The sequence below is a fragment of the Drosophila yakuba genome, chromosome X (assembly GCF_016746365.2).
Source record: "Drosophila yakuba strain Tai18E2 chromosome X, Prin_Dyak_Tai18E2_2.1, whole genome shotgun sequence".
NCBI classification, from domain to species: domain Eukaryota; kingdom Metazoa; phylum Arthropoda; class Insecta; order Diptera; family Drosophilidae; genus Drosophila; species Drosophila yakuba.
The window spans coordinates 18,208,764-18,231,658 of NC_052526.2; the positions used below are offsets into that span (position 1 = coordinate 18,208,764).

A 22,895-nucleotide genomic window follows, 5' to 3' on the forward strand; every position below is an offset into this window, starting at 1 on the left:
TGCGAGTGTGAGTGCGAGTGTGAGTGAGTGAGTTGCGTGGCGTGGCGAAGGCGGCCAAATGCGAGCGAGTTGCGTTGTTAATGTGCGCAAAACAATGCTGAAACCACGACGATCGGGGGAAACTGGGGGCTTGGAGCTTGGAGCTTGGGGCTTGGGGCCTGGGGATCGTCCCAGCAAAATATAAATGACGAAATTATGGCAGCAACTAGTTATAAACAATGCACATTAAATGCCAGCGGCAAAGACAACAAAAGTAGAAGCGACTGCTCATCACAAAGTTAATTCGCATATAGAAGCAGAGAGAATGACAAAAGTATTGCCTAATTTGCAAATAAAATGTTATTAGAATTATATTCAAAATGTAAAATAAACTACAAATTGATGTATACATTTTTGGAATAAATAGACTTTACAAGCCCAGTTCATAAAATGTTTTGAATAATATGAATTCAACTATTTAAAGCTCACAAAAGAACTTTTACTTTTAGTTTTTCTCCTTTCTGCAAAGCATATTTCTCTAAAAGAAATCTCTACTTATAAATATATTACGAATCTAGCAGTTTTACCCAAATGTTCAGTACGCCATAACGTGACTAAAAATGGATTTATCCTCGCTTATAGTCTTAGAACATGGAAGTACAGAATTTTTAAAGGAATTGAGAGGAAATATATGTAATATACAGATTTAGGTAAGCAAAAGGGCGCGAATCAACGAACGACGGCAACGTCAATTGAAAGTGGGCAGCCGGAGGACGAGGCGATCTGGGTATCCTACTCCTATCCCTGATCCTGTTTCTGATTCGGATTCGGATCATTATCGATCCTAGACGGGGCTCTCCAGGGTGCTGCCCGATGAGGAGGTGCGCAGCTCGCAAAGTTCCTGCATTAGATCCCGGAAGAGCATGGGATTCACGTTCACGCTGACCTTCATCATCAGGAACCAGTCGCCGATGGTGAGGTCGCGCAGGGCGCGCTTCACATGCCGCTTGGTCATGAACCGCAACTGGCTGCGTATCATCTGCTCCCGAAGATACCCGCTGCAGATCATGGCCAGCCGGCAGAGGAGATTTAGGCCAGACATCAGGGCCATCAGTAGGAACCAGGCCCATAGGAAGACGAAGATCTTCTCGTTCAGTATGTTCAGCGGCAGGATGCACAGGTTGTCCATCACGTTCGCCGTGCCGCTGGCCCCAAACTTGAGCACCTCGCACTTGGCGATCTTGGGAAAGACGCTCGAGGACACGCGATTCCAGCGATCCCAGTCGTAGAACGGAATGGTGGCCAGTGCGTGCAGGTACTTCGACCAGAAGCCGTTCAGGAACACCTCCAGCACCATTATGTTCACCACCTGTGGATTAGTTGCCATCAGCTGTATACAAACTATGGTAATTAAATTGGTTCATGAAACTGCATCTTGTAACATATTAGTTAATCAAATTGAAAACAAACAAATAAAGCTAATGTTCCCTAATAAAAAATAACAACGTTGAATTTATGGTTTAGTTTTGGCTGAACTCATTGGGTGTATTTCACCCATAACTCGACCGTGAACCCTACTCACACTGATGAGGAAATTGAGGACCTCGCAGAAGACGTACTTGGCCATGTAGCAGAAGTGCATGTCCTCGTAGTCGGTGGTGAAGTACTTGACCAGCAGGCGCAGCCGGGTATTGTACGTCTCCTCCGAGAGGAGCGCCTCGCCGACCTCCGAGCAGAGTTGCTTCAGCCGCTGGCCCTCCCACACCTTCCACAGGCACGAGGGGAAGTAGAAGATAAACGACTGGAAGAGCAGCAGTATGATGACCCACTGGTAGTAGCGCAGGTACTCCCGCTCCGTCTGGCCACGAATCTCGGGGCCCACGCCCTCGGCTATCGACATGGCACGCGCGTACGCCTCGTTGTACTCCCCAATCCTGCGCAGACTCGATCTGGAGTGCGCTCTGGTGCGGACTCTCGAGGATGACGGCGATGTGGTGGACGTGCTGGTGGCAATGTCGGAGGAGGAGGATGTGGCTGCTTGGTGGATGTGCTGCGGATGAATCAGCGCCAGCGGCTGCTCGCCGAAGTTGTCCAGCTTGAGGATGTAGGTGCCCATGGTCCAGCAGTAGGACTGTATGTACTCGATGTTCTTCTCCTCGCTGATGCACTGAATCGGATCCCCAAAGTACTGGCGCGCGGACAGGAGTAGCGAGCAGGTGAGCAGTATGACCACGGTGCACTTGGAGTGGATGGTAAAGACGGCGTCGTAGATGCGTATTGACTTGAACTGCAGATACTTGGAGAGCGGCTTCACCGCCGAATACATTTCTTCTGCCTCCGGGAAGAGTTCCTCGAGGACAGCTTCCAACTCTCAACGCTCCGCTCCTCTCGTTCCCGATTTCGATTCCGATTCCGATTATGATCCTCCTTTGTCCTGGTTCTCGTTCGGGTCTTAGCCCTATAAATGCTGCCCCTCGGATTACTCACTTCGATCTTCGATGGATGACTATGAATGCAATCGAATTGCCAACCTAGGATGGTAGCCAGTTCACAGATCAGATCGTCGCTCGGTTTTACATATTTTTTTGTCCGTGCCGTCATTATTACCTACTTGGTTTTTTCCCCATTTCTCTCTAATATTTGGCACTATGTCAGTTGGGGTTTCTCTATGTCACCATCGACCAGTGTTGTCGATTTCTCCCTTATTATAATGCATTATTTTAAAGCCCATGCAAAGCTGCAAAGCTAGCTGCAAAGTCCATTGCCGACTTTCAGGCATTTCTTAGTTGGAAACAAGAACCCAAACTCTTAGCTCACATTGCTCGTTTATTTATTTGTTAAACGTATGATTATGACAGATTTCTAGCGATAATTCTCATGATTCAGCACTTCAGCCTTGGCTCTCTAGGTCAGCTCATCGAATTTTGGGGTAAAAGGGGGGCCAAAGCTCCGGTTGTCGCCAGTCAGTCCAAGTTCAGGAATCCAATTATCGAGGGTATCTGCAATTAGGCAAGGTGCGTTCAGCTAATTACCATAAATCAAATAAACTTGTAAAGTACGCTCACGATGACCTTCAAGGTCCAAGAAATAGGTATCACCTTTTTTTTTTTTTGGTGAAATCACAAGCGACAAAATGAGCAAACACAATGAACCCATCTAATATAAATCGTGCATGAAATAATAAGCAGAGACAATCCAAATGGGACTGTGTGATAGTAATTTATATTTTATATTATAAAAATGATGGGAATTGGCTCATTATATAGATAAATATAAGTTATAGTTTATGTCGATACAAAAAATAATTTGACAGTATATTTTAGCAACCCTTTATTTTAATGTTTTAATATACATTTGAATTTGGCTCACCTCAAACCGAAATCGGCAAATAAAAATCACAAGACAGTGATGATAAAAAGCTAGTGAAGCAATTGCTGCGTCCAAGTTAATTGTCATATTTAAATATAATTTACATACATATTAAGCTGACCAGCCACAAAGGTCACTGAACTTGCTGTTCAGTGCTGTTAACAATTCCAATGTTAAAGTTTCTTAGAACGAAACAATATTAAACAAGAAGAAAGAATAAACATTCAAAGCATTTGAGCTACAATTTAATGCGGCTAAACAATATTGCATTTAATTGATTTTATTGAATTTAAGTTCGAACAAGAACGCAATTATCTTAAACAAGAAAATGGCAAATTGAATTTGCTACAGAAAATCACCATTTCCTGGCCGCCAATCGCATTCAAACAACTCGCGTCAAGCGCCATTGTCAATGTATCTAAATGCTTGAGCAATCAGATACTTTGACACCTCCGCCTGCAATCCGAATCGTGAAACTCCGGCACAGCAGAAGATGGTGTAAATAACCATAAACTGGTGTTCCCTGAACTTGACCTCCAGTGCCATTCGAAACCACCGACGAGACCAACAAAAACCACTTGTTTTTGCGGTGGGGGGAGACTCGTCACGATCCACTGATGGAGCTCCTAAGCTCCAAAGCGCCAAATTGAGCGTCAAGAGCTTCTCGTTCGACTTCCATTTGTTACTTCAATACTTTATTATTATTAATTTATTTGCGCACAATGATGGTGCAGGTTTTTTGCTGTCCAAATTCGAAACTCAAAGGGAAATATGCGGAAGTTCTGGCGGATGTGTGTTTGGTTCTTTGTTTTGCTCGCCACTCGGCTTATTAACTAGAGATAAACTTTACAGGAAAGAAGTACTTAATTCTTCAAAAATAACCGATTAATTTGTTGTGTCTTTATACTTCTACTTTATACTGTTGTGATGAAATCACAGGTATATCTTTATCTGCCCTGATGCCCAAATTGTAGATACATGGAAGCTATAATGGAATCTGAGGCCAACAGCAATGGTAACACCTCATCAAGTTCGCTTCTGACTACTGTTTTTGATTCTAAATCTGATTCTGTTTCTAATTCTGAGGCTCCGACTTGTAGTTTTCGAATCTCTAGTGCTCCCTTGGACATCGACGTTCCGCAACGCTGAGCGCAGTAACAATTAAGATACTAGAGCGCAAAGGCAAAGATACTTACGTCGAGATACTCGTGCTGGCACTCGAGTGCCGAAAGAGCTGGCTAGAAAAATCGACTGTCATCATAGTGATCCTAAGCCAGGCAGTAGTTGTTAGTTGGCTAGGTAGCATTATGGCTATATGTAGATACACTTAACTGGGCAGCAGTCGCCACAAGAGCAGCATGGGTATCTGTATCTCTTGGTCGCAAAAACAATTGTTTATTATTTACGAGCATGGAAGGAGGCGTTCCCCGCAGGCCCATATCTCAATGTCCCCTTCTGCATATGGCCAGCATTAATTTCGTGGGCCTGGTCAAGTCGTTTAGGTAGCTGCACTGCGACTAAAGAAGTGCACATTCATATGAAACCAAAAGTATAGCAAATTAATGCCAAAAGTTTTATACAATGCAACCAACCCGATCTAAGTACTATCATTTGATTATCTCATTTAATTATTATGCTCAGTACCAAGTCATCTTATTTTTCTCAGTGCTTGGCGAATTGCAACATTCACCAAGTGTTTTTTGCCCACAATTGGCGGAAGGAAAGTGAAAGATCTTGGATAGTCCGTATACTTTATTAGATCGCCGACATAATCGGAGATCAGCGTAGCCTAATTAACCCCAAGAAATAGAGCCCCTTTCAATTTGTGTGCTCTCAAGTTGTTTATTATTATTAAGATTTCATATGATTTTAACCTTCATTTGCTGATCGCTAATAAAGCTAAGTGTGTGCATAAAAAAACTAATTTAGATGACAGATGCTGCTAATTGCCAGCACACTTCTTTTTATTAATCAATTTCTGTGTTCTGTGTTTTTCTACCTCTTCCATTAAATTAGGATTTTTTTTTAATCTTGGACCATTTGTTTAAAGTTGGGCCACCTTTTCAAAGCCAAAACAAAGTTCAAAAGTTGCACTCAAGGTTTGGTTTTTTGGGAATAGAGTGGTGAACTCACCTTGACTAACCTTTTATTCACGAAATGCATTCGCAGTTCACTCACACTCACCCCAGACGATACACATTCCCTTGTATTTGGATTTATAATTACATGTATCTGACCAATTAGCAAACGAGTGGCGATGTTGTAAACACAAATTAATGGAAAATACTCATACTGGGAGGCCCAATAAAAAGAAGCCCTTTGCCAACTGGTTTTGCAGCATATTCTACTTCCGCAGCACCAACATGGATTTCCCTATCATTCATTCTCTATTCAAAACGAATTTTATTGTCTTTGGCTCCAAAACCTTGACCGTGCCCCACAAGCTTGGCTTTTTATTGGAAATAACCTCTCGGCGAATTAGCGATCATCCCACAGATCAATGCTAACTTCTTCTATTCGGATGCTCTGCATGTGGTGATTAGCAAATTTCCGCTAAATTATATAAATAAATAAAAATAAATAAACACCAGATGCGTGTGGATTGAATACGCGATGGAGTACCCTTCTTAGATGTTTTGTATCTCTAATTGAAGAATTTTAAAATATATAAAACTCCTCATGTGTATACCTACTATCCATACCATATCCAAAATTTACAAAAATAAATAAATACGTATTTTATAATACATATTCATAAATTAGTAGCTAAAATGCAGCAGTATTAAGTAAATTGTTTTTGATAAGGCTTTAATAACAGAAGTGTTATATATTTACAGCATATTCACTCCACTTATTACTATTGGTGTTATATACCCTAGATAGTTTGGTTTACATAGCATTAAAAGGAGAAATAGTTTTGTAAACAGACGCATTTATAACTTGAATTCTAAGCTCCATCGAATTTCCTGCGGTGCGAATGTAAAGAGCCCCATATAAATGTATTGTTTACACTCTCTACAATCTTTACTCTAGAACCCAGGTGAATATTCCTAGAATCAATTGCTTTACTTACTAATTGCTACTCTTGATTCGCAATCGAGTCGAGTGCTCACCTTGGTGATAATATCATCCTCCGGCTGCTCCTGGGGCGGTGCCATGGCTGCTGCTCCTCGGATGTGGGACTCTTCGGAAGGCTAGTTACAAACGATTATGATCTGCACCAACAGTCCATAGATTGTCATTTCTTCTGGGTGATAAACTCGCGAACTCAAACAACAACAACAAAATATATGTGCTTAATATGGGGATTACAAAAAAAAAAAATAAAAAAAAAAGTGATGTTGTTTCTAGGTTCGCGCTTGATCTAACAAGTAAGTTGAATGCTAAGTGGCATTCAGTGAACCGCCTCGTCTGACACTCCGTTTTCGACTGAGTGAGTTCGACTCACCATATCGATATAGTCGCCAGGTTTTTAAAGTCGGCAAACCGAGAAACGCGAGCAAAACGCGCGGCTTATGGCTTATGGCCAAAAAACTGGTTATTATCGTTCTGGGTTCTGTGTTCTGGGTTCTCATCGCTGGTACTCAGTCTCTATTCTCTTCTGGGGTCTTGTCTTCGGGTTTTCCCTCGCTCGCAGAAGAATCTGAATTCGTGTCCGAGTCATGATCAGAATTGGACCCACCTGTGGGGGACGTGACGTCAGGTGAACTTGCCGCTTGAACTTAAAGTTGAAGGCCACGCTGAGTCAGCTGGGAAATGGCGATTGCCGCCGCCGCCAAGTGGAAAATGCAAAATGCAAAATGTAAAATGGAAATTCAATGGATATTAAGTGCTCAAGTGGCAGCTGCAATCAGCCATTGGCATTGGCCATAATAGGTAGAGATACATACGTAGATACGAACGTACGCACATGCAACCGAGCTGAGCTGAACTGAGCTGCGACTAAAATCGCCCTTGAAACGCTGACAAACCGCTCGAAATGGTTTTTCACTTTTATTGTTTTTTCTCGCTGCACTTTGGCGAGCGTATTAGTTAGTTTGAATTGCAACGGGGGACCAGTCGGTCTGGTTATGCCATAAAAACTAATTCTTTATACAGCCTATCAATGTAATCGCAATAAAGAGCCAATAAAAAAGTGGATGCCAACGAATTTCCATTAGCATCAGTTCAAAGGGTTAATTAATGACTAACTTTAGGTATAACTTTATAAGAAGTGGTAGAAATAATCAGTGGAAAATTGTAAATTAAATTAGTAAGTAAGTTACATTTTTCATCAACTGTCCTTATTTATAGATATACATATAATACAATGTTATATATAAATAAATACAACATTATTATACACTTGCACTTGTTAAAAATGATGTTTGATTACTTTGACTAAAGAATTTGGCGTGGTTTATCCAAAATTGTAACTACATTAAAGTAGTGTTTTTAATAAATTTTACAATATAATTAAGAATATTTTGTTGAATGCTATTGTTTGAATGCTATTTGCTATATTCCAAGATTTTATTCAAATTTTGAGAACCCCTTAAGAGTTCTGTCAAAGCAAAGAGCATTAAGTTCGATTCGCAATGATTTTCAAGCTGTCGTCCAAGCGACTTACAACCAGGTTTGGTGGACAGTTTGACGAGTGCGGAGTCTAGAGCTTGGATTCTTGGATCTTGGGTAGTGGGTCTTGACGCAGTCCGGTGTGTCTACTGCACAAGCGCTTTAAGTTCAATGCAAACACGAATGGTGACCAAATTGGGAGGAGGCAACCGGACCGGCCAGCGAAAAGCGAGTCGCCGGGTGGTTTGTGTTCAGAGTCACAGTCATAGTCCAATAATCATCAAATGTAAGCCGAGCGTAATTAAAAGCCAATCGTTCCAAGGTTATCCGCACGCACACACAGCCCAATAATAATCCGCCTGCGAGGCACATTAATAATGAATTGGTATCTTTGATTAGGCGCGGACTCGTCAAGAACCGCTGAAAGTGCTCAACTTAAAATTGATAAATAATAAATCTGAAAGGGAAACTCCTCTTTGATGCCTGACAGGCTCAAGCCAGTTGGGAATTATAATTGGTTAGCGCTTGACTTTGATGACTTTAAAGCTGCAATTGGCATGAGAGATAAGTTTGCAAACGGCGGCTTATTCGCCTTTGTGTACATAATAATTTCATTTAATATTGTATGTCTTTAATGCTCTTATGATTTATATCTGATAGTTTGATATTTATTTTACTAGTTACTAACCTTAAAGTTCCCCCTATCTAGCATCGATGGCTTTATCCCTGCAAGAACCCATCATAAACTCGGTCCCTGTTCACTTCCTTCCACATTTCGTTTACTTAGCAAAAAGGAATTAATCGACATTTAGATGTTTACAATATAGAATTATGTACAAAACATAAAATAAAGCGCTACACACGGTGATGGAAACGGAAGGAAAGGAAAGGGACAGAGGATCGGGGACGCGGATCAGGATCGGCAAGGTCCAAAATGCAATGCCAGAGAGTCTTTAATGCAAAGTATAAAAAAATTCAATTACATCTAGGTTTGAGCCACGCGAGGAGCTGCCGCAGCAGGAGGACAGAACGGTAGCCGCCTCTCCGACTAACTAATCTCGTACTGATATGCATCGTCCGAGTCATCGCCACTGGATAGGTCCCGCTTACGACGGCGCTGCTCCCGCTTGCTAAGCTTCTTGGCGGCTGGCGCCACTTCCGGTTCCGGCGGCGCCAGAGGCTCCTCCTCGGGGAGCTCTTCCTCGATGGCAGCCGCATCCTCGTCCGGCTCGTTGGCCTCTTCTTCGGCCCGCTTCTGCGTCTTGACCAGCTCGCAGAGATACTTGTAGCGCACCAGGCACTCCTCCTTGGTCTTCTCCGGCACACTGTTGGCTATCTTCTGCCAACGGTCACCGCCGGCTGTCTTACGGTACTTAACTATCGCTGCCTCCAGGGCGCGCTGCTGCTCTTGCGTCCAGTTGGTCTCCGGAATGAGCATGCTCTTCTCAGCCGAAGCACCAGCACTTGCAGCTGCCTTCTTGACTTTCTCTTTACGCTGCGCCTGCTGGGACTCCTGGACCAGAGCCTCGGCCACGCTGTCCGTTTGGCCGGGAATGCGGTAGCCGTTCTCCTTCATCTTGGCCGCCATGAAGGTCACCTCCTGAACGCTGCGGTTCATCGATTCGGCGATGGTGTTCCAGCGGCTGCCCGCTCCGCCTGGATACTTCTTTACCAAGCGTATCAGCTCTGTAAGATCCTCGTCAGTCCAGAAGCCACCGCTCACCGTGCTCTAAAAGTAACAGCATGCTATTAGTAAGGTTTCAAATTTACTGGAAAACATGGAAACATGGCATTATACCTTCTGGGAAGCAGGACGAACTGCATCGTCATCGGTCATTTCACGCGCCTGAATCTGCGAATAGCCGCGCAATTCCTCCTCGGTCTTTTCTGGCGCCTTGGTATTCTGCTTACGCTTGCGCAGATTCTCCTTGTGCTCCTTGCGCAGACGCGCCTGCTCCTCGGCCTCCCGCTCTAGTTCCTCCTGACGACGGGCGGCCTCCAGCTCCCTGTAATGAAAAAAAAGGATAAATCAATTAGTTACTTTCATTTTCACTCGGTTTCACTTGTTAACTATTCTACGCTAATCGAATTTGAGTACCTTATCTGTGGTCATATCAAAATACAGAATGCTAGGTGTTTCATTTGATTATCTCGCGACACAAAGACTCACAGTATTCTTTCTTTGGAATCTATCAAATAATGCAAGTCATCCTTAGGTGCATTTATGAGTACCATTTTTTTGAAAAGTATAAACTGTGTTTGCATGGTGACATATCGTATTCCGCTTTTGTTTCTCAAGATAATTGTCTATATTTCGGCAAATTGTGTTCTAGCTCGTGAGTATTAAATAACTGCGTGGCTGAAATGAAAAGAATGCTAGCATTCCAAAAAACACTATGACCACTATGAGAAACTACCTAACTTGTAATACTAAATATCACTCTGCATACAATGAACTTAAGAAAACCACAAAGAATGATAAGAGTGTCTATGTAAGTTATCAAAACCTCATGCAATACAAAACTAGAACTTCCGTTCTCCGTTTTCGTCTAATAAACTAAGAGCCTACGATATTGAACTTACTGCCTGCGCTTCTCCAAGGCCAGTTCCTTGAGCTCGTTGGCCTTGCTGAATCCGTTCTTGATCGTGCGTGGCAGGTTCCACAGCGCCAAGGGGATCTGGATGGGCAGGGTGTTCAGGAGCGAGGGCATCGGTATCTCGCTGAGGATCACGTCCATGTCGATGTTCTTGTTCTTCTTCTGCAACTTTTTCAGCTTGGTGCCAAAGACCTGTTCGGCGGTGTATTTCTTTTCGAGATAGGCCGCCCAGGCGAATAGATACTGGCCCACGGTGGTAATCAAGAATAAGATGAAGGCGCCCTCATAGAGGCCGATTTTGCGCATCCGTCGGTAATAGTAGAGGGCAGACTTCCAGTTGGGCATGCCCTCCTTCAGCACCCGGTCGTACTTCTCACGGCGCGAGGGATCCTTGAGGACCTCGTAGATGGAAACGAGATTGCGAAACTGGATGTTGGCATCCTCAGCCGGATTCTTGTCCGGATGTAGGACAATGGACAGAGTGCGGAAGGCGCGCTTCACCTCGGCGCCCGTTGCCGTTTGGTTGATGCCCATGAACTCGTAGAAGTTGCGGTTTACCTCCTCGACCAAGTCAAAGATCTCCAGTTCCTCCGAGTGCCAGGCGCTGGCGCCAGTGGCGCAGAGCAGCAGGAGGCCGGCCAGCATCAGCTCCATACGCATCATTGTCGTTGTCCGAGTTCCAAATCCAGGTCAGGTCCAAATCGGAGTAAAATCCAAATTTAATGCGGCAGACCCACGCACGCACCACACATACACACACACGTAAGCAAACACGGACGAGCTCAGCTGGAAAGTGGCAACGTCAGCAGCCGTCAAACCGGCGCTGCCACCACTCGGAAAGGGTTATGTAGCAGCTAGCTATTTAGCGAGATTTCAAAAATATTTACGAATTTCCGTTATATTGCCAATATTTATTTGGCCCTGGCAATGCTTATTAATAATTATTTGTTTTACAATATTTTGTCTAGTAACTCTAATTATTTAATAACAGCGAATTTGTGAGACAACATTTCGTATATTCTTATTCACTGCACTTTATTATTATTTAGAGTAGGGCGATCATTACATTTGACAAGTTCTTCCTGAACATATAAAACAAATTCTTTTTTGTACCGATTTTTTTTAGCTAGATACATTCTTTTCACCTGTTCCTAACCAAAACGCTTACCACTGACGACATTTATCGATAAAGTATCGATGGTGCTGCACTTGTGCAACTAAATGAATAGAGGCGACGCGACGTTTCAATCTTATAAGAATAAGGAACCAAGCGACAATGAAGCTGCTCCATGCGCTGTGGCTGCTGAGCAGCCTGCTCCTGGTTTCGAGCCAGCCAAATCAGACAGCTAACTCCGCCACCAAGGACGCCCCTGTGGTGGCCAATGCGACGAACGTGATCCAGGCCAAAGTGATTGCAGGATCGAAATCGGAAACTGGATCTCCTGGAGCTGCCAGCCAGCTGGTGCCGGGTAAGGATGCAGCTGTGTTGCAGCAGGAAAAGGACTCCAACAAGACGGCCGCTGCAGAAAATGCAGGCAAGACCAAGAATCTCACGAGCACTGACACAGGCTTGCCTCCCGTTCCTTCGGCCACTTCCAAGCCGGCTGTGGTGCAAAAGGTGGCCAAGGAGGCAACCACTGCGACCTCCACCACATCGACTTCTACCACGACCACCACCACGGCCAAGCCAGCTACAGGATCAGCTATAGTCACCGAGGGCAACTCGTCCACCAATGGCACGGCCACATCCTCGAGCAACAGCACCAACACCACCACCACCAAAACTGTCAATGCAACCAACATCGCAACCACGCCAAAGCCAAAGAAGCCCCCGGTGGTCTGGAGCACCGATATACAGCAGGAGGGGGAAGATATGGCCGAGCTGGAGAAGGGTCAGGACAAGCTTCCAACAAAGGGCGGTCCCACCCAGCTACTGACCACGCCTCCGGAGCCCATGGTGCAGGGGCTCACTGGAAGTAATCTGGCCGATCACGGGGACAACGGGTATGTGGTGCCTATTGTTACCGTGCTGCTGACCGTTCCACTGGCCATCGGTGTGGTGACCATCATGTATCGCCGCTTCCGCGACATGTGGAGCACCAGACACTACCGCCGCATGGACTTTCTGGTGGACGGCATGTACAACGACTGACGAAGACGCGGACGACAGCCAGGCGGCAAGGGCGGCCACTTCTCGGGGTGCTCCTCCACCTCCTCCGGCGCCCTCGGATGATTATTAGTTGTTTAAGTTATACACGACTGGATGTGCTTGCATTCAATGCAAGGTCTCCGGATCGAAAGCAGAGTGAGAGAAGCGGAGAGCAAAGGAGGAAGACACAAAACTATGATATTGCTCAGTCAATTAGAGGAGAAGGAGAAGGAGAAAGGGATTCGCCTGGTAGCGTGGCTAGAATACCCTTCCGAGCGGCCAAATTGAATTTAAACCAACTGATTTTCTACACTAAATTCGAGTGGACTCTTAAGTTTAGGCATTTGGATTTTTGTCAAGCATTTGTTACCAATCAAATTGATACCGACACATATATATATAAATATTTATATATCTACTTAGGCTGCTGTATATCGAAGGCTGCGACCAATCGCATCGAACTCTCAACCATCAGCATCAGCGCAATTAGCAATCACACATTTACTCCACAATCTAGCCGTAATGTGCCTTACGAATCAGCTCTATATACATATACACCTCTACACATGATATTCTCCATCGACGATGCTTTGAGCTGATTTCTTCGCATTTACTTTACGCAACCAAGCAACACTCACTTAAAAAAAAAAAAAAAAGCAGCAGAAACCAAAAATCACAAGCAATCGGCCTGAAACAAGCAAATTTATTGCATTACCATGTGTATATACATGAATATATATACATACATATTTCTTATTGTTATCAATGTAACATCTACAATAAAGCAAAAAGGCGTCAAATAATGAAATACTTGGAAATGTAGTTTATTTTGAAGAGCCCCGGGGATTACACATTAAATAATTAAGAATACGACATAAATTTTCCCTTTTTTAAACAAAATTGATTGCTTATTCAGCAAAATGCAAACACTCGCAATCTAGAAACCCACGATAATTCTTTTGCTTTTAATACTTCGTTGAAATGATAGAAATTAATTACAAGAAAATTATATTATTATTATATTTATATTATTTTAGTAGTTAAGAGACTAGAAAGGGCTTTGTTTTAAATGGCATTTCATTTCTTTTTAGTTATGCTTATTGTTCAAACTTTTTTCGGTAGTGTAAATCATGATTTATGCACACCAGCCTTGTGTATTCAATTTTCTTGCACTAAATCTTCTGGTTAACCCATTAATGTCTTCATTTATGCTTTATGGTCGGGAACACACAATCCACGCCATTCCAACACCTCCGCTGGCCATATTCCCTGGGAGATTCGGGAGCCCCAATTGCTGTGCGTCCGAAACTCTGACCTTTGGTGATAATAGATCACCAGCGCCTGCTCCTCGCGTCTTGATTTAGACAAATGGGGAACGGGAGGAGACTCCATGCATGCAGCCATCCACCTCCAAATGGGCCATCCACCCAAGCTACAAAATAGTGTAAGATGCCCGAGAAACTGCCGAATGCTCTCAATGAAGTGCTTTATAAATGATCTCCATCTGCGAAGTTGATCGTACGTTGTTGCCATAATTTAAACAAAAAGAAACAAACTACCAACAACACCATCGATTGTGTGTGTGCTGGGAAATTCGGAAAAGCGGGAAAATCGTTCGGCCACGAGAATGTGTGAAATGTGCCGAACTATTGCCGCTGCCACCGTTTTCACCTCTGTCTAGGATACAGTTTATAATACCCAATTAAATATAGGACCCAGGGTATGATGTATTCATCAAGCATTCGTTTGTAAAATGTTAAAGATTTGAGAAGCTGTAGCTACAATTATTTAAAAAGGTATATATATTAGGGAATCATTATTATAAATAATTAACTTTAATTTTGAATGGAATGTTCCTTTTAATAAAGAAAAAGGATCTAAGTATTTTTTTATGATAAAGTATCATTTTTAAATAAATAAGAGCTATGATATTCGGAGTATATGTAGGGAAATTAAAAGGCGACCTATTCCTTTACGAAGCTCGGGTGATTATTCACTAGCTCGGACTTGCACTCGGATTACAATCCAAAAGTATAAGGTATTTCCTAGTCGAGACATCGGCTGGTATGTAGAATAGTTTGATATTTCCTGTCTTTGCTTCTGCGTTTGGCTTTGTTCATTCTTGGCATGCTCATTTTAAAACGTGCGCTGGACGCGTGCAGTTCTCCAGTTCGACCCGTTTCCGTTTCGAAAACCCCGTGGAGTGGCCATCGATTCCCTCCAATCCAATCCGATCTAATCCGATCCAATCCGATCCTATTCGATTTGCTCCAAGTCTGGAACGTGTCCTGCCGCAATGCATCCTGCCTCGCCGCATCAGCACCGCGCCCGCCTGCACGTCGGCTCGCCAGGATCGGGTGGCATACAGGCCTCCTCCTCCACGGAGACCTTCCCGTTGACCCCGCAGCACCAGTCCTCACAGCATGCGGTCCACATCCCGCCGCCCCCCTCGCTGCCCTATCAGGGACTCAAGACCTGTAAGCACGGAGAAAAGGGTTAAGAACCTTAACTAAGTTTTTAAAAATCATTCACATCATAGGTATTCAATCCAAAAATATGATCGGGTTTTGTTGAATTTGTGTTGCGTCTTATTAAAAGCGAACTTAAAGTGATATATCCTTAGGGAAACTAGTTCCATATTAAATATCAATCCTTAATCAAGTATGAATGATATTACATGTATTATAACTATATTACATATCAATATTAAATATCAATCCTTAATCAAGTATGAATGATATTACATGTATTATAACCCAATAACTAAATAACTTTTGAAAGGCTTAAAGAAACGTTCATGAGTATTGATAACTTTAATTACATTTACTTATAATTAATTATAGCCATTTGGTAAGCGAATCAATGAAATATTTGCAATCTGATTAAAAAGTGAATGAAATAATCGCAGATGTGGCAAGACTTCCCTGATATCTGGACCGGATTTCCAGATGCATATAACCAAATTATTCGCTCGGCGATTTGTTTAGCTCATAAAAATACACGCACATTGACTGCCAGATACAAATAGTTTTCCCCCCTATAAAAACCACCGCACGCACACATGACCTCACAACGAAGTCTAGTGTATCTGAATAATTCATAATTCATAATTCATAAATCGGGCAAATGTGCGATTAATGCGATATGAAATCATAATCAAGGCAAGGCGCGCGAGGTGAGTCAGTAGTGAATGGAATCACTCGTGGAAATGGATCTGAATCGACTCATTGAATCGATCGCTCGTGTCGACCACCTATGAAGTATGCAATATAAACTGTGCGCCGACATATGAAAATAAATAGAGGCTATCGGTGTGGACCGGTACGGATAAGCAGTACGGATCGTACGGATCGTACGGATCGTATGGTCGAAACTCGAAAGATAAACAGAGCGGCGGAATACCCAACACCCCGGGCACGGACGTAAACATGGCCAGTTGTGGTGATCTGGAAATAAATCCATATACTTGTGGTACCTCCGCTGGCCGTTGGGTAAAGGCAAACACAGAAATTCGAAATCAGAGATCATATTCAATGTCTGGTCCATAGCCATAAACAAAAATGCCCAGCCATGTACATACATACATATGTACATACATACATACATACATAGTTAGTCAAGCATAAAAAGCCAAGGCAGCCCGTTTTGTTGGATATTTATGGAACTCGTGGCATTTGTACTAGATCAAAAGCAATTTGTACAAGTTAATTGCCCCAAAACAGAACCGTGGAATATGCTGGCGCAATTGAAACAATCGCCCTGATTTGAATAACCGAATCCACTTTCCATTGTAAACAAACAAACAAGCAGCAAACATTTCGAAAGGATCATAAAAGAAGCGATTGGAAAACAAACTGTTGGGTCAGTCACTTGCTCGCTTTTCCAATCCTATGTACTTATGTGTAACTTCAACCTATATCTTGTAATCATTAAGTGTTTATCTAATGCATACGAGTAGTATTGGGATCAGTTTTCATTTGATGGAGCTCACAAACGCTCCAGAAATACACAACACTTTCCGCGAATTGTTCAGCACACGCTGAATTTGATGAGTGTAAATAAGAGTGTAAATATGGGTGTACATATGAGTGTTAATATTATGGGTGTAAATATGAGTGTAAATATGATGGGTGTACATATGAGTGTTAATATGATGGGTGTAAATATGAAGGTGTAAATATGATGGGTGTAAATATGATGGGTGTACATATGATGGGTGTAAATATGATGAGTATGGTGAGTTGCTTCTAAAAACTGAAGACTTCAGTATCAGAAAGCTAAGCAATAGTTATGAAAAAGTTGTTTAGTTAAAGTTGAATTCGAGCTGGTACCCATTTTCATAACAAACATGTGGCGCCGATACTAATTGTATTGCTACTGTTAACAAAGTTTAGGTTTCAATATGAGAAACTCTAACAAAATGATGAAAAAGTTTATAAGCTTAAGTAAAAGTTTTAAAACCAATATACCAGCTTATAAACAAATAGACTACTTTTCCGCCAAATGGCTGTTGTTTACATGTTGTTTCTAAATCGAAATCCTTTTCCAAATCTTACAGCTGAAAACGATGACATGGGCTGCGTGGAGATCCTGGCCACGGTGGTGTCCGTGCTGATCATGGTGCTGACCTTCCCCATCTCGGTGTTCATCTGCTTCAAGGTGGTCTCCGAGTACGAGCGAGCGGTGATCTTCCGGATGGGTCGCCTGCGCAGCGGCGGCGCCCGTGGTCCTGGTGTCTTCTTTGTGCTGCCCTGCGTGGATGACTACTATCCGGTGGATCTGCGCACCGTTTCCTTTGACGTGCCGCCGCAGGAGGTGCTCTCCAAGGATTCGGTCACAGTGACCGTGGACGCGGTGGTCTACTATCGCATCAGCGATCCTCTGAAGGCGGTCATCCAGGTGTACAACTACAGCCATTCGACCAGTCTCCTGGCGGCCACCACGCTGCGCAATGTGCTCGGCACCAGGAATCTCTCCGAGCTGCTGACCGAACGCGAGACCATCTCGCACACCATGCAGATGTCCCTGGACGAGGCCACCGATCCCTGGGGCGTTAAGGTGGAGCGCGTGGAGATGTAAGTAGCCAGCATCTCTATTAATGATACATTATCCATGATCTATGATCCATGATCCATGATCCATGATCCGCTTGCAGCAAGGACGTCTCATTGCCCACTGCCCTCCAGCGGGCGATGGCCGCCGAGGCGGAGGCGGCGAGGGAGGCACGAGCCAAGGTCATCGCCGCCGAGGGCGAGATGAAGTCGTCGAGGGCACTGCGCGAGGCCTCCGAGATCATCTCGGCCAGTCCCTCCGCCCTGCAGGTGAGTCTCTAAAAGGAAGTAGGCATATTTGGAACTGACACAATTGGTTTCATTCACTTGTCATACCACTTAGTTGCGATACCTGCAAACTCTGAGCAGCATTTCAACCGAGAAGAACTCGACCATCATCTTCCCGCTGCCCATGGAGCTGCTCACGCCCTTCCTGAACACCCACGCCCACTCGCAGCAGCTGCAACTGCAACACCAGCAGCAGCTGCAACAGCAGCAGCAACAGCAACAGCAGCAACAGCAGCAGCAGCATCAGCAGCACCAGCAACATCCTGCTGCGCCGGGGACGCCCCTCCATCGGCACCAGCACCAGCACCACCAGTGACGCTCGATGTCGGTGCTGCAGCCATATCTGGAGGCACTGCATCGCTGCGAGCTGCAGCGGCAGCAGAAGCAGCGACGGACCGGAGCGGCTGCAGCGGGAGCAGCGGATGACGATGACGACATCGTGGGTTTCTTGCTCTAGTGGAACGGCGGCAGCAGCGACAGAAAGCGGAACTGGCCGGAAACTCCCGGAAAATGAGTCACCAAAGAACTCGAATAACATTGGGCTGAAATTCTCTAGATTCTGAAGAGATGCTGACATATTTCGGTTTGAAAATAATATTTTTTTTGTTAGAATTTATCCTATTAAGTCTCCTATTAGTATGCAATATTAGCTCGAAATAGTATAATATTTCTTGTTTTTTTTTGTCGTCCTTACTTCATTCATAGTCGTTTTAAGCAGAGACGTTATCTTTAAAATAATCAATATTAGTTGTTGTATCTTAAGAATTAATAATAAAAGGAAAAGGCTAACCATTTAAATAAAACAAATAACGATTTATGCACACAGTATTTTCAGTTCTTCCCCGTTCTCGAAACACCTAAATTTACATTTATATATTTGCTCTTTGCTTATCTAAATGACGCAGACTGCGATTTGCATGCCACTTCAAAGAGTGTGCCAGATAAGCTCCTCAGCGCTAATGTGACCAAAACCAGAGTTGAGTCACCACCAATGCCTCCCATGGCTCCAATGGCTCCCATGGCTGGAGGAGCCTAACCCCGTGACCCCCAATCACAACAGCCGAGATAAGAAATTGATTAAACACGAAACGATAGAGCTTTCTCAGCTTTCATTGATCGCTGGGCGGAATAATCTAGACGTACGCCTCCAGTTGGCAATTCTTTCGGAGCAGTGCAGTGAGTCATCATGGGGTGACCCATGGCTCTCGGCTTACAGAGCCGCTCTTGGTGATTCCCCACGCGCAGTTACACTGCATGAATAACTGCAAAGAGATAGATACATTTACAGATACATTCGAGAGCTGTAGTGAAAGATAGTTATATATAGTTAAGTTATATGGTATATGCTATACTCTAGATATGCAGGATCAATAAAGGATATAGTTTTTAAGCAGCAGAAGTGATTTGCAGTGCTACTGCTATTTCTTTCAATGTGCCCTCGCATTTGAGCCGCTCGGCAGCGCAGCGGAACGATAATGCCTCGCATTGGCGATACTTCGTATCTGGGAGCACAGTGCGCTCTTATCACGTGAGAAGCGTTCGCTTTTGGGCACTCAATTCGGTTTGGCTTTTGCGCCGCTGGCTGCGACAGTTTCGAGTCCATAGCTGACCGGAGAGGCCGACGACCAGAGCACCAGGCCCCGCACCAGACCCAGCACCAGACCCAGCACCAGAGCACCAGCACAGACGCAGCAATGGAGCCGCATCAGGATTCGCCCGTGTACGCCAACTACGAGGACATGCGCAACTCCGGTCCGGCCAGCTCCACCGCCTACATGGTCAACATGGGCTCCGCCGGCATGGCTCCCGAGCCGGCTCTTCGAGTTCCGGGCACCACGCAGCAGTACCGTGGTTTCAAAACGTGTAAGCGGGCAACATCGATAGATACAATAGCCATAGATACATATGTATCTGCATAGATGCAGCAGAATGATAGCCATCCAGTTCTAAAAAATCGTTTCTGAAAATGCAGATACACTCGTTGTAGTTGTTGGCCATGTTGAACAATGAACTCTCAACGATTCAAACTTTATTTACTGCCAAGCGCTAATCACTTGAGATCGATTGAGTTACCATTTCTTGGAATTGCCGGTTCAGATAAGATTGCAATAGCATTTTGATCGCGTGAGAAGTTTGTTTTCAGCTTGAAAATATTCAATATTCAATACTGGATTCTGTTAATAGTATTCACTAAAAAAAAAGGACTCACATATGCAATTCGTATATTAGATAGAAGTTCTAAATATACAAACATAATGGACTATCTGTCGCGTTATCAGAGTAGATTGTTGTTCCAAGTTTTTCACTTACCGGAGTAGCAATCCCAGCTAATCCTCCATTAATCCCCAAATCAGTCTAGTTGCAATTGGCCATTGCATTGATGTTTCAGTCGTTGGAATTTCTATTGGCCAATTTTCAAGATAAGAAACTTATTACGGCTGCTTGTTGTTTATCCGGTTTATTTTGGTTTGATTGCCCCATAATGTATTTCTCTCCTCAAAGTTATTTACTCCTTTTAATTAGTGTTTTAAGAGTGCAATCATAATCAAGCATTCAATGATTAGGTGCTCTTACCGGAATTTGGACAAAGGCGGTACTTAGAGATACCCGGACTTCCTCTTGGCCCTCGAAATGAAGTGGCATTTCTTCCGTCACAATTATATAGCTCAAAGTATTTCAAGTTTTCCCCAACATCTATTTGCAGCGGAGAACGAGCCGAGGGGCTGCATGGAGTGGGTGGTCACCCTGTTCTCCGTGCTGATCTTCATCATCACCTCGCCCATCGCCATCTTCATATGCTTCAAGGTGGTGGCGGAGTACGAGCGTGCGATCATCTTCCGGCTGGGCAGACTGAGCGGCGGAGCTCGTGGTCCCGGCATGTTCTTCATCCTGCCGTGCATCGATGAGTACCGCAAGGTGGACCTGCGCACGGTCACCTTCAATGTGCCGCAGCAGGAGATGCTGACGAAGGATTCGGTGACGGTCACCGTGGACGCGGTGGTCTACTATCGTATTAGTGATCCCCTTTACGCGGTCATCCAGGTCGAGGACTACAGCATGTCCACCCGCCTCCTGGCGGCCACCACGCTGCGAAACATCGTCGGCACTCGCAACCTGTCCGAGCTCCTCACCGAGCGCGAAACCCTGGCCCACAACATGCAGCACACCTTGGACGAGGCCACCGAGCCCTGGGGCGTCATGGTGGAGCGCGTTGAGATGTAAGTAGCCTGGCATTTGTAATCCCACCACCGCAATTCCTCACCTGTACGTATGCCCTCCATCCGCCGGCAGCAAGGACGTCTCCCTGCCCGTTTCCATGCAGCGTGCGATGGCCGCCGAGGCGGAGGCGGCTCGTGATGCTCGTGCCAAGGTGATCGCCGCCGAGGGTGAGAAGAAGTCCGCCACAGCGCTCAAGGAGGCCTCCGATGTCATCTCCTCCAGTCCATCGGCCCTGCAGGTGGGTGTTGTCCTAGTGAATCCGAATTGAACTGCTGAGCACTGATTACCATTTGAATCTCTTGCCACAGCTGCGCTACCTGCAAACGCTGAGCAGCATCTCCGCCGAGAAGAACTCCACCATCATCTTCCCCCTGCCCATGGAGCTGCTGACTCCGTATCTGGCCAAATACGCCCACTTGATGGGCCCGCCACCGGAACTCAAGCAGTCGCCGGAGAAGTCCGACAACTTAATTTTAGACGCACAGGCCGCTTGGCCGAAGACCAACCTATGATTTCAATTAAGGACGTTGCAACAGCTTAAAAATATTAATAATGTCTTTTTTTTGTAATAAAAGTAATTCTATTATCATTATTCAAGTATTTAATAGCACCTTAAATTTTTCCTCGCATTCACAACATATATATGTTAGCCGGATCTACGTCCAATGATTGCATTGCAAATTGGGCCATGATCTTTTGAAACCTGGAATCGCCAGCCACGATAAGAACGCGCTGTCCGGGAATCGCGGGATTGAGGTGGTTGCCCAGCTCAGAGGCATCTAATCGGGACACCTTTGCCGTCTCCTTGTAGCGAAGATTGCTCCGCAGCTGCGGGCACTCCTGGGCGCAGTGTCCCGCCTCCTGGCAAGCGGGCGAGTCGCACTGCTGATGCGGCAGGTAGAGGCAGCTCCTGTAGTTCCAGAACTGGGCAAACTCAAGCATCTCCTCGCGAAAGTATACATGCTGCAGGTCACGAGCGCACACCAAATGCCACAGGCGACTCATATCGTCCTCGTTGTCCAGCACCTGCCGGACCAGCGGCAGAGTGGGCGCAATAGCAACTCCCTGGGCGATAATATAGATGCACTTGGCCGGCTGTGGTTCGTGTACGTATTGCCCGATGGGACCACGGAATTCCAGCAGATCGTTGGGCTGCACAGCTTGCAGGTGCCGTGACATTGGTCCCTCCGGTTGCAGCTTCACCAGAATGCGAAACTCTTTGGCCACAAAGTCGCTCCAATAGGGCGAATACGGTCGCAGCAGGGAGCCGACGCGCATCATCACATGGTGACCCGGTGGAATGTCAAGCACCGTGTCCTCCGCTCCCTCGCCATCCTCCTCCGCCGCGTGGGCAAAGTGCAGGAGCAGCACCTGTCCATCGGATCCAGATTCCAGAGTTTGCCGTCGCAACAGACGAAACTTCGTGTAGCTCAGGATTACGTTGCGTTTGCCCGCCAGCAGGACGCGTTTGCTCGGCCGCGGCTTGTTGTCAAGGATGCAGTTGGTGCAGCCATTGCCGCAGCAGTCCGAATCCTGCAGCAGATCCTCTTTCTCCGGCAAATCCTCAAAATAAGATAACATTTGTCTGGGCCTATCGCAGCAATCGATAGCAGGCTATCGTTTCCGAAAATCTGGCGATTTGTAGCCAGAGATCTGGCTAGTCGTAGTGAAGGCAGTCGCCAGACCAGA

General features: G+C 45.0%; 6 protein-coding genes across 8 annotated transcripts; 3 read left to right on the top strand and 3 right to left on the bottom strand.

The window, feature by feature from the left end:
• Positions 1 to 590: 590 nt before the first annotated feature.
• Positions 591 to 2,642, bottom strand: LOC6525881 (innexin inx5). Of its 3 annotated transcripts, XM_015191044.3 has the most exons (3): positions 2,587 to 2,642; positions 1,562 to 2,510; positions 591 to 1,348 (listed from the first exon to the last, which is right to left on the bottom strand). In XM_015191044.3, exons 2-3 carry the CDS (start codon positions 2,303 to 2,305, stop codon positions 824 to 826), a joined length of 1,269 nt encoding a protein of 422 aa, XP_015046530.1. In that variant the 5' UTR covers positions 2,306 to 2,510; positions 2,587 to 2,642; the 3' UTR covers positions 591 to 823. The 3 variants fall into 3 exon arrangements, with proteins under 3 accessions (XP_015046530.1, XP_002101701.1, XP_015046529.1); XM_002101665.4 differs by having other exon boundaries at positions 1,562 to 2,626; XM_015191043.2 differs by having other exon boundaries at positions 1,274 to 1,348; positions 1,599 to 2,629.
• Positions 2,643 to 8,659: 6,017 nt separating this feature from the next.
• LOC6525882 (uncharacterized protein F54F2.9) lies at positions 8,660 to 11,282 on the bottom strand. The gene is made up of 3 exons (XM_002101666.4): positions 10,486 to 11,282; positions 9,701 to 9,908; positions 8,660 to 9,631 (listed from the first exon to the last, which is right to left on the bottom strand). Exons 1-3 carry the CDS (start codon positions 11,160 to 11,162, stop codon positions 8,951 to 8,953), a joined length of 1,566 nt encoding a protein of 521 aa, XP_002101702.1. The 5' UTR covers positions 11,163 to 11,282; the 3' UTR covers positions 8,660 to 8,950.
• Positions 11,283 to 11,661: 379 nt separating this feature from the next.
• LOC6525883 (wall-associated protein) lies at positions 11,662 to 13,458 on the top strand. Its single transcript, XM_002101667.4, has one exon. The coding sequence runs from the start codon at positions 11,776 to 11,778 to the stop codon at positions 12,649 to 12,651; it is 876 nt and encodes a 291-aa protein (XP_002101703.2). The 5' UTR covers positions 11,662 to 11,775; the 3' UTR covers positions 12,652 to 13,458.
• Positions 13,459 to 14,782: 1,324 nt separating this feature from the next.
• Positions 14,783 to 18,815, top strand: LOC6525884 (band 7 protein AGAP004871). The gene is made up of 4 exons (XM_002101668.3): positions 14,783 to 15,125; positions 17,207 to 17,723; positions 17,804 to 17,969; positions 18,043 to 18,815. Exons 1-4 carry the CDS (start codon positions 14,945 to 14,947, stop codon positions 18,301 to 18,303), a joined length of 1,125 nt encoding a protein of 374 aa, XP_002101704.3. The 5' UTR covers positions 14,783 to 14,944; the 3' UTR covers positions 18,304 to 18,815.
• Positions 18,816 to 19,579: 764 nt separating this feature from the next.
• LOC6525885 (band 7 protein AGAP004871) lies at positions 19,580 to 21,806 on the top strand. The gene is made up of 4 exons (XM_002101669.4): positions 19,580 to 19,850; positions 20,692 to 21,205; positions 21,279 to 21,444; positions 21,515 to 21,806. The coding sequence occupies exons 1-4, from the start codon at positions 19,682 to 19,684 to the stop codon at positions 21,716 to 21,718; spliced, it is 1,053 nt and encodes a 350-aa protein (XP_002101705.1). The 5' UTR covers positions 19,580 to 19,681; the 3' UTR covers positions 21,719 to 21,806.
• Positions 21,790 to 22,874, bottom strand: LOC6525886 (NADH-cytochrome b5 reductase-like). The gene has a single exon (XM_002101670.4). The coding sequence runs from the start codon at positions 22,785 to 22,787 to the stop codon at positions 21,837 to 21,839; it is 951 nt and encodes a 316-aa protein (XP_002101706.1). The 5' UTR covers positions 22,788 to 22,874; the 3' UTR covers positions 21,790 to 21,836.
• Between the last annotated feature and the right edge of the window lie 21 nt (positions 22,875 to 22,895).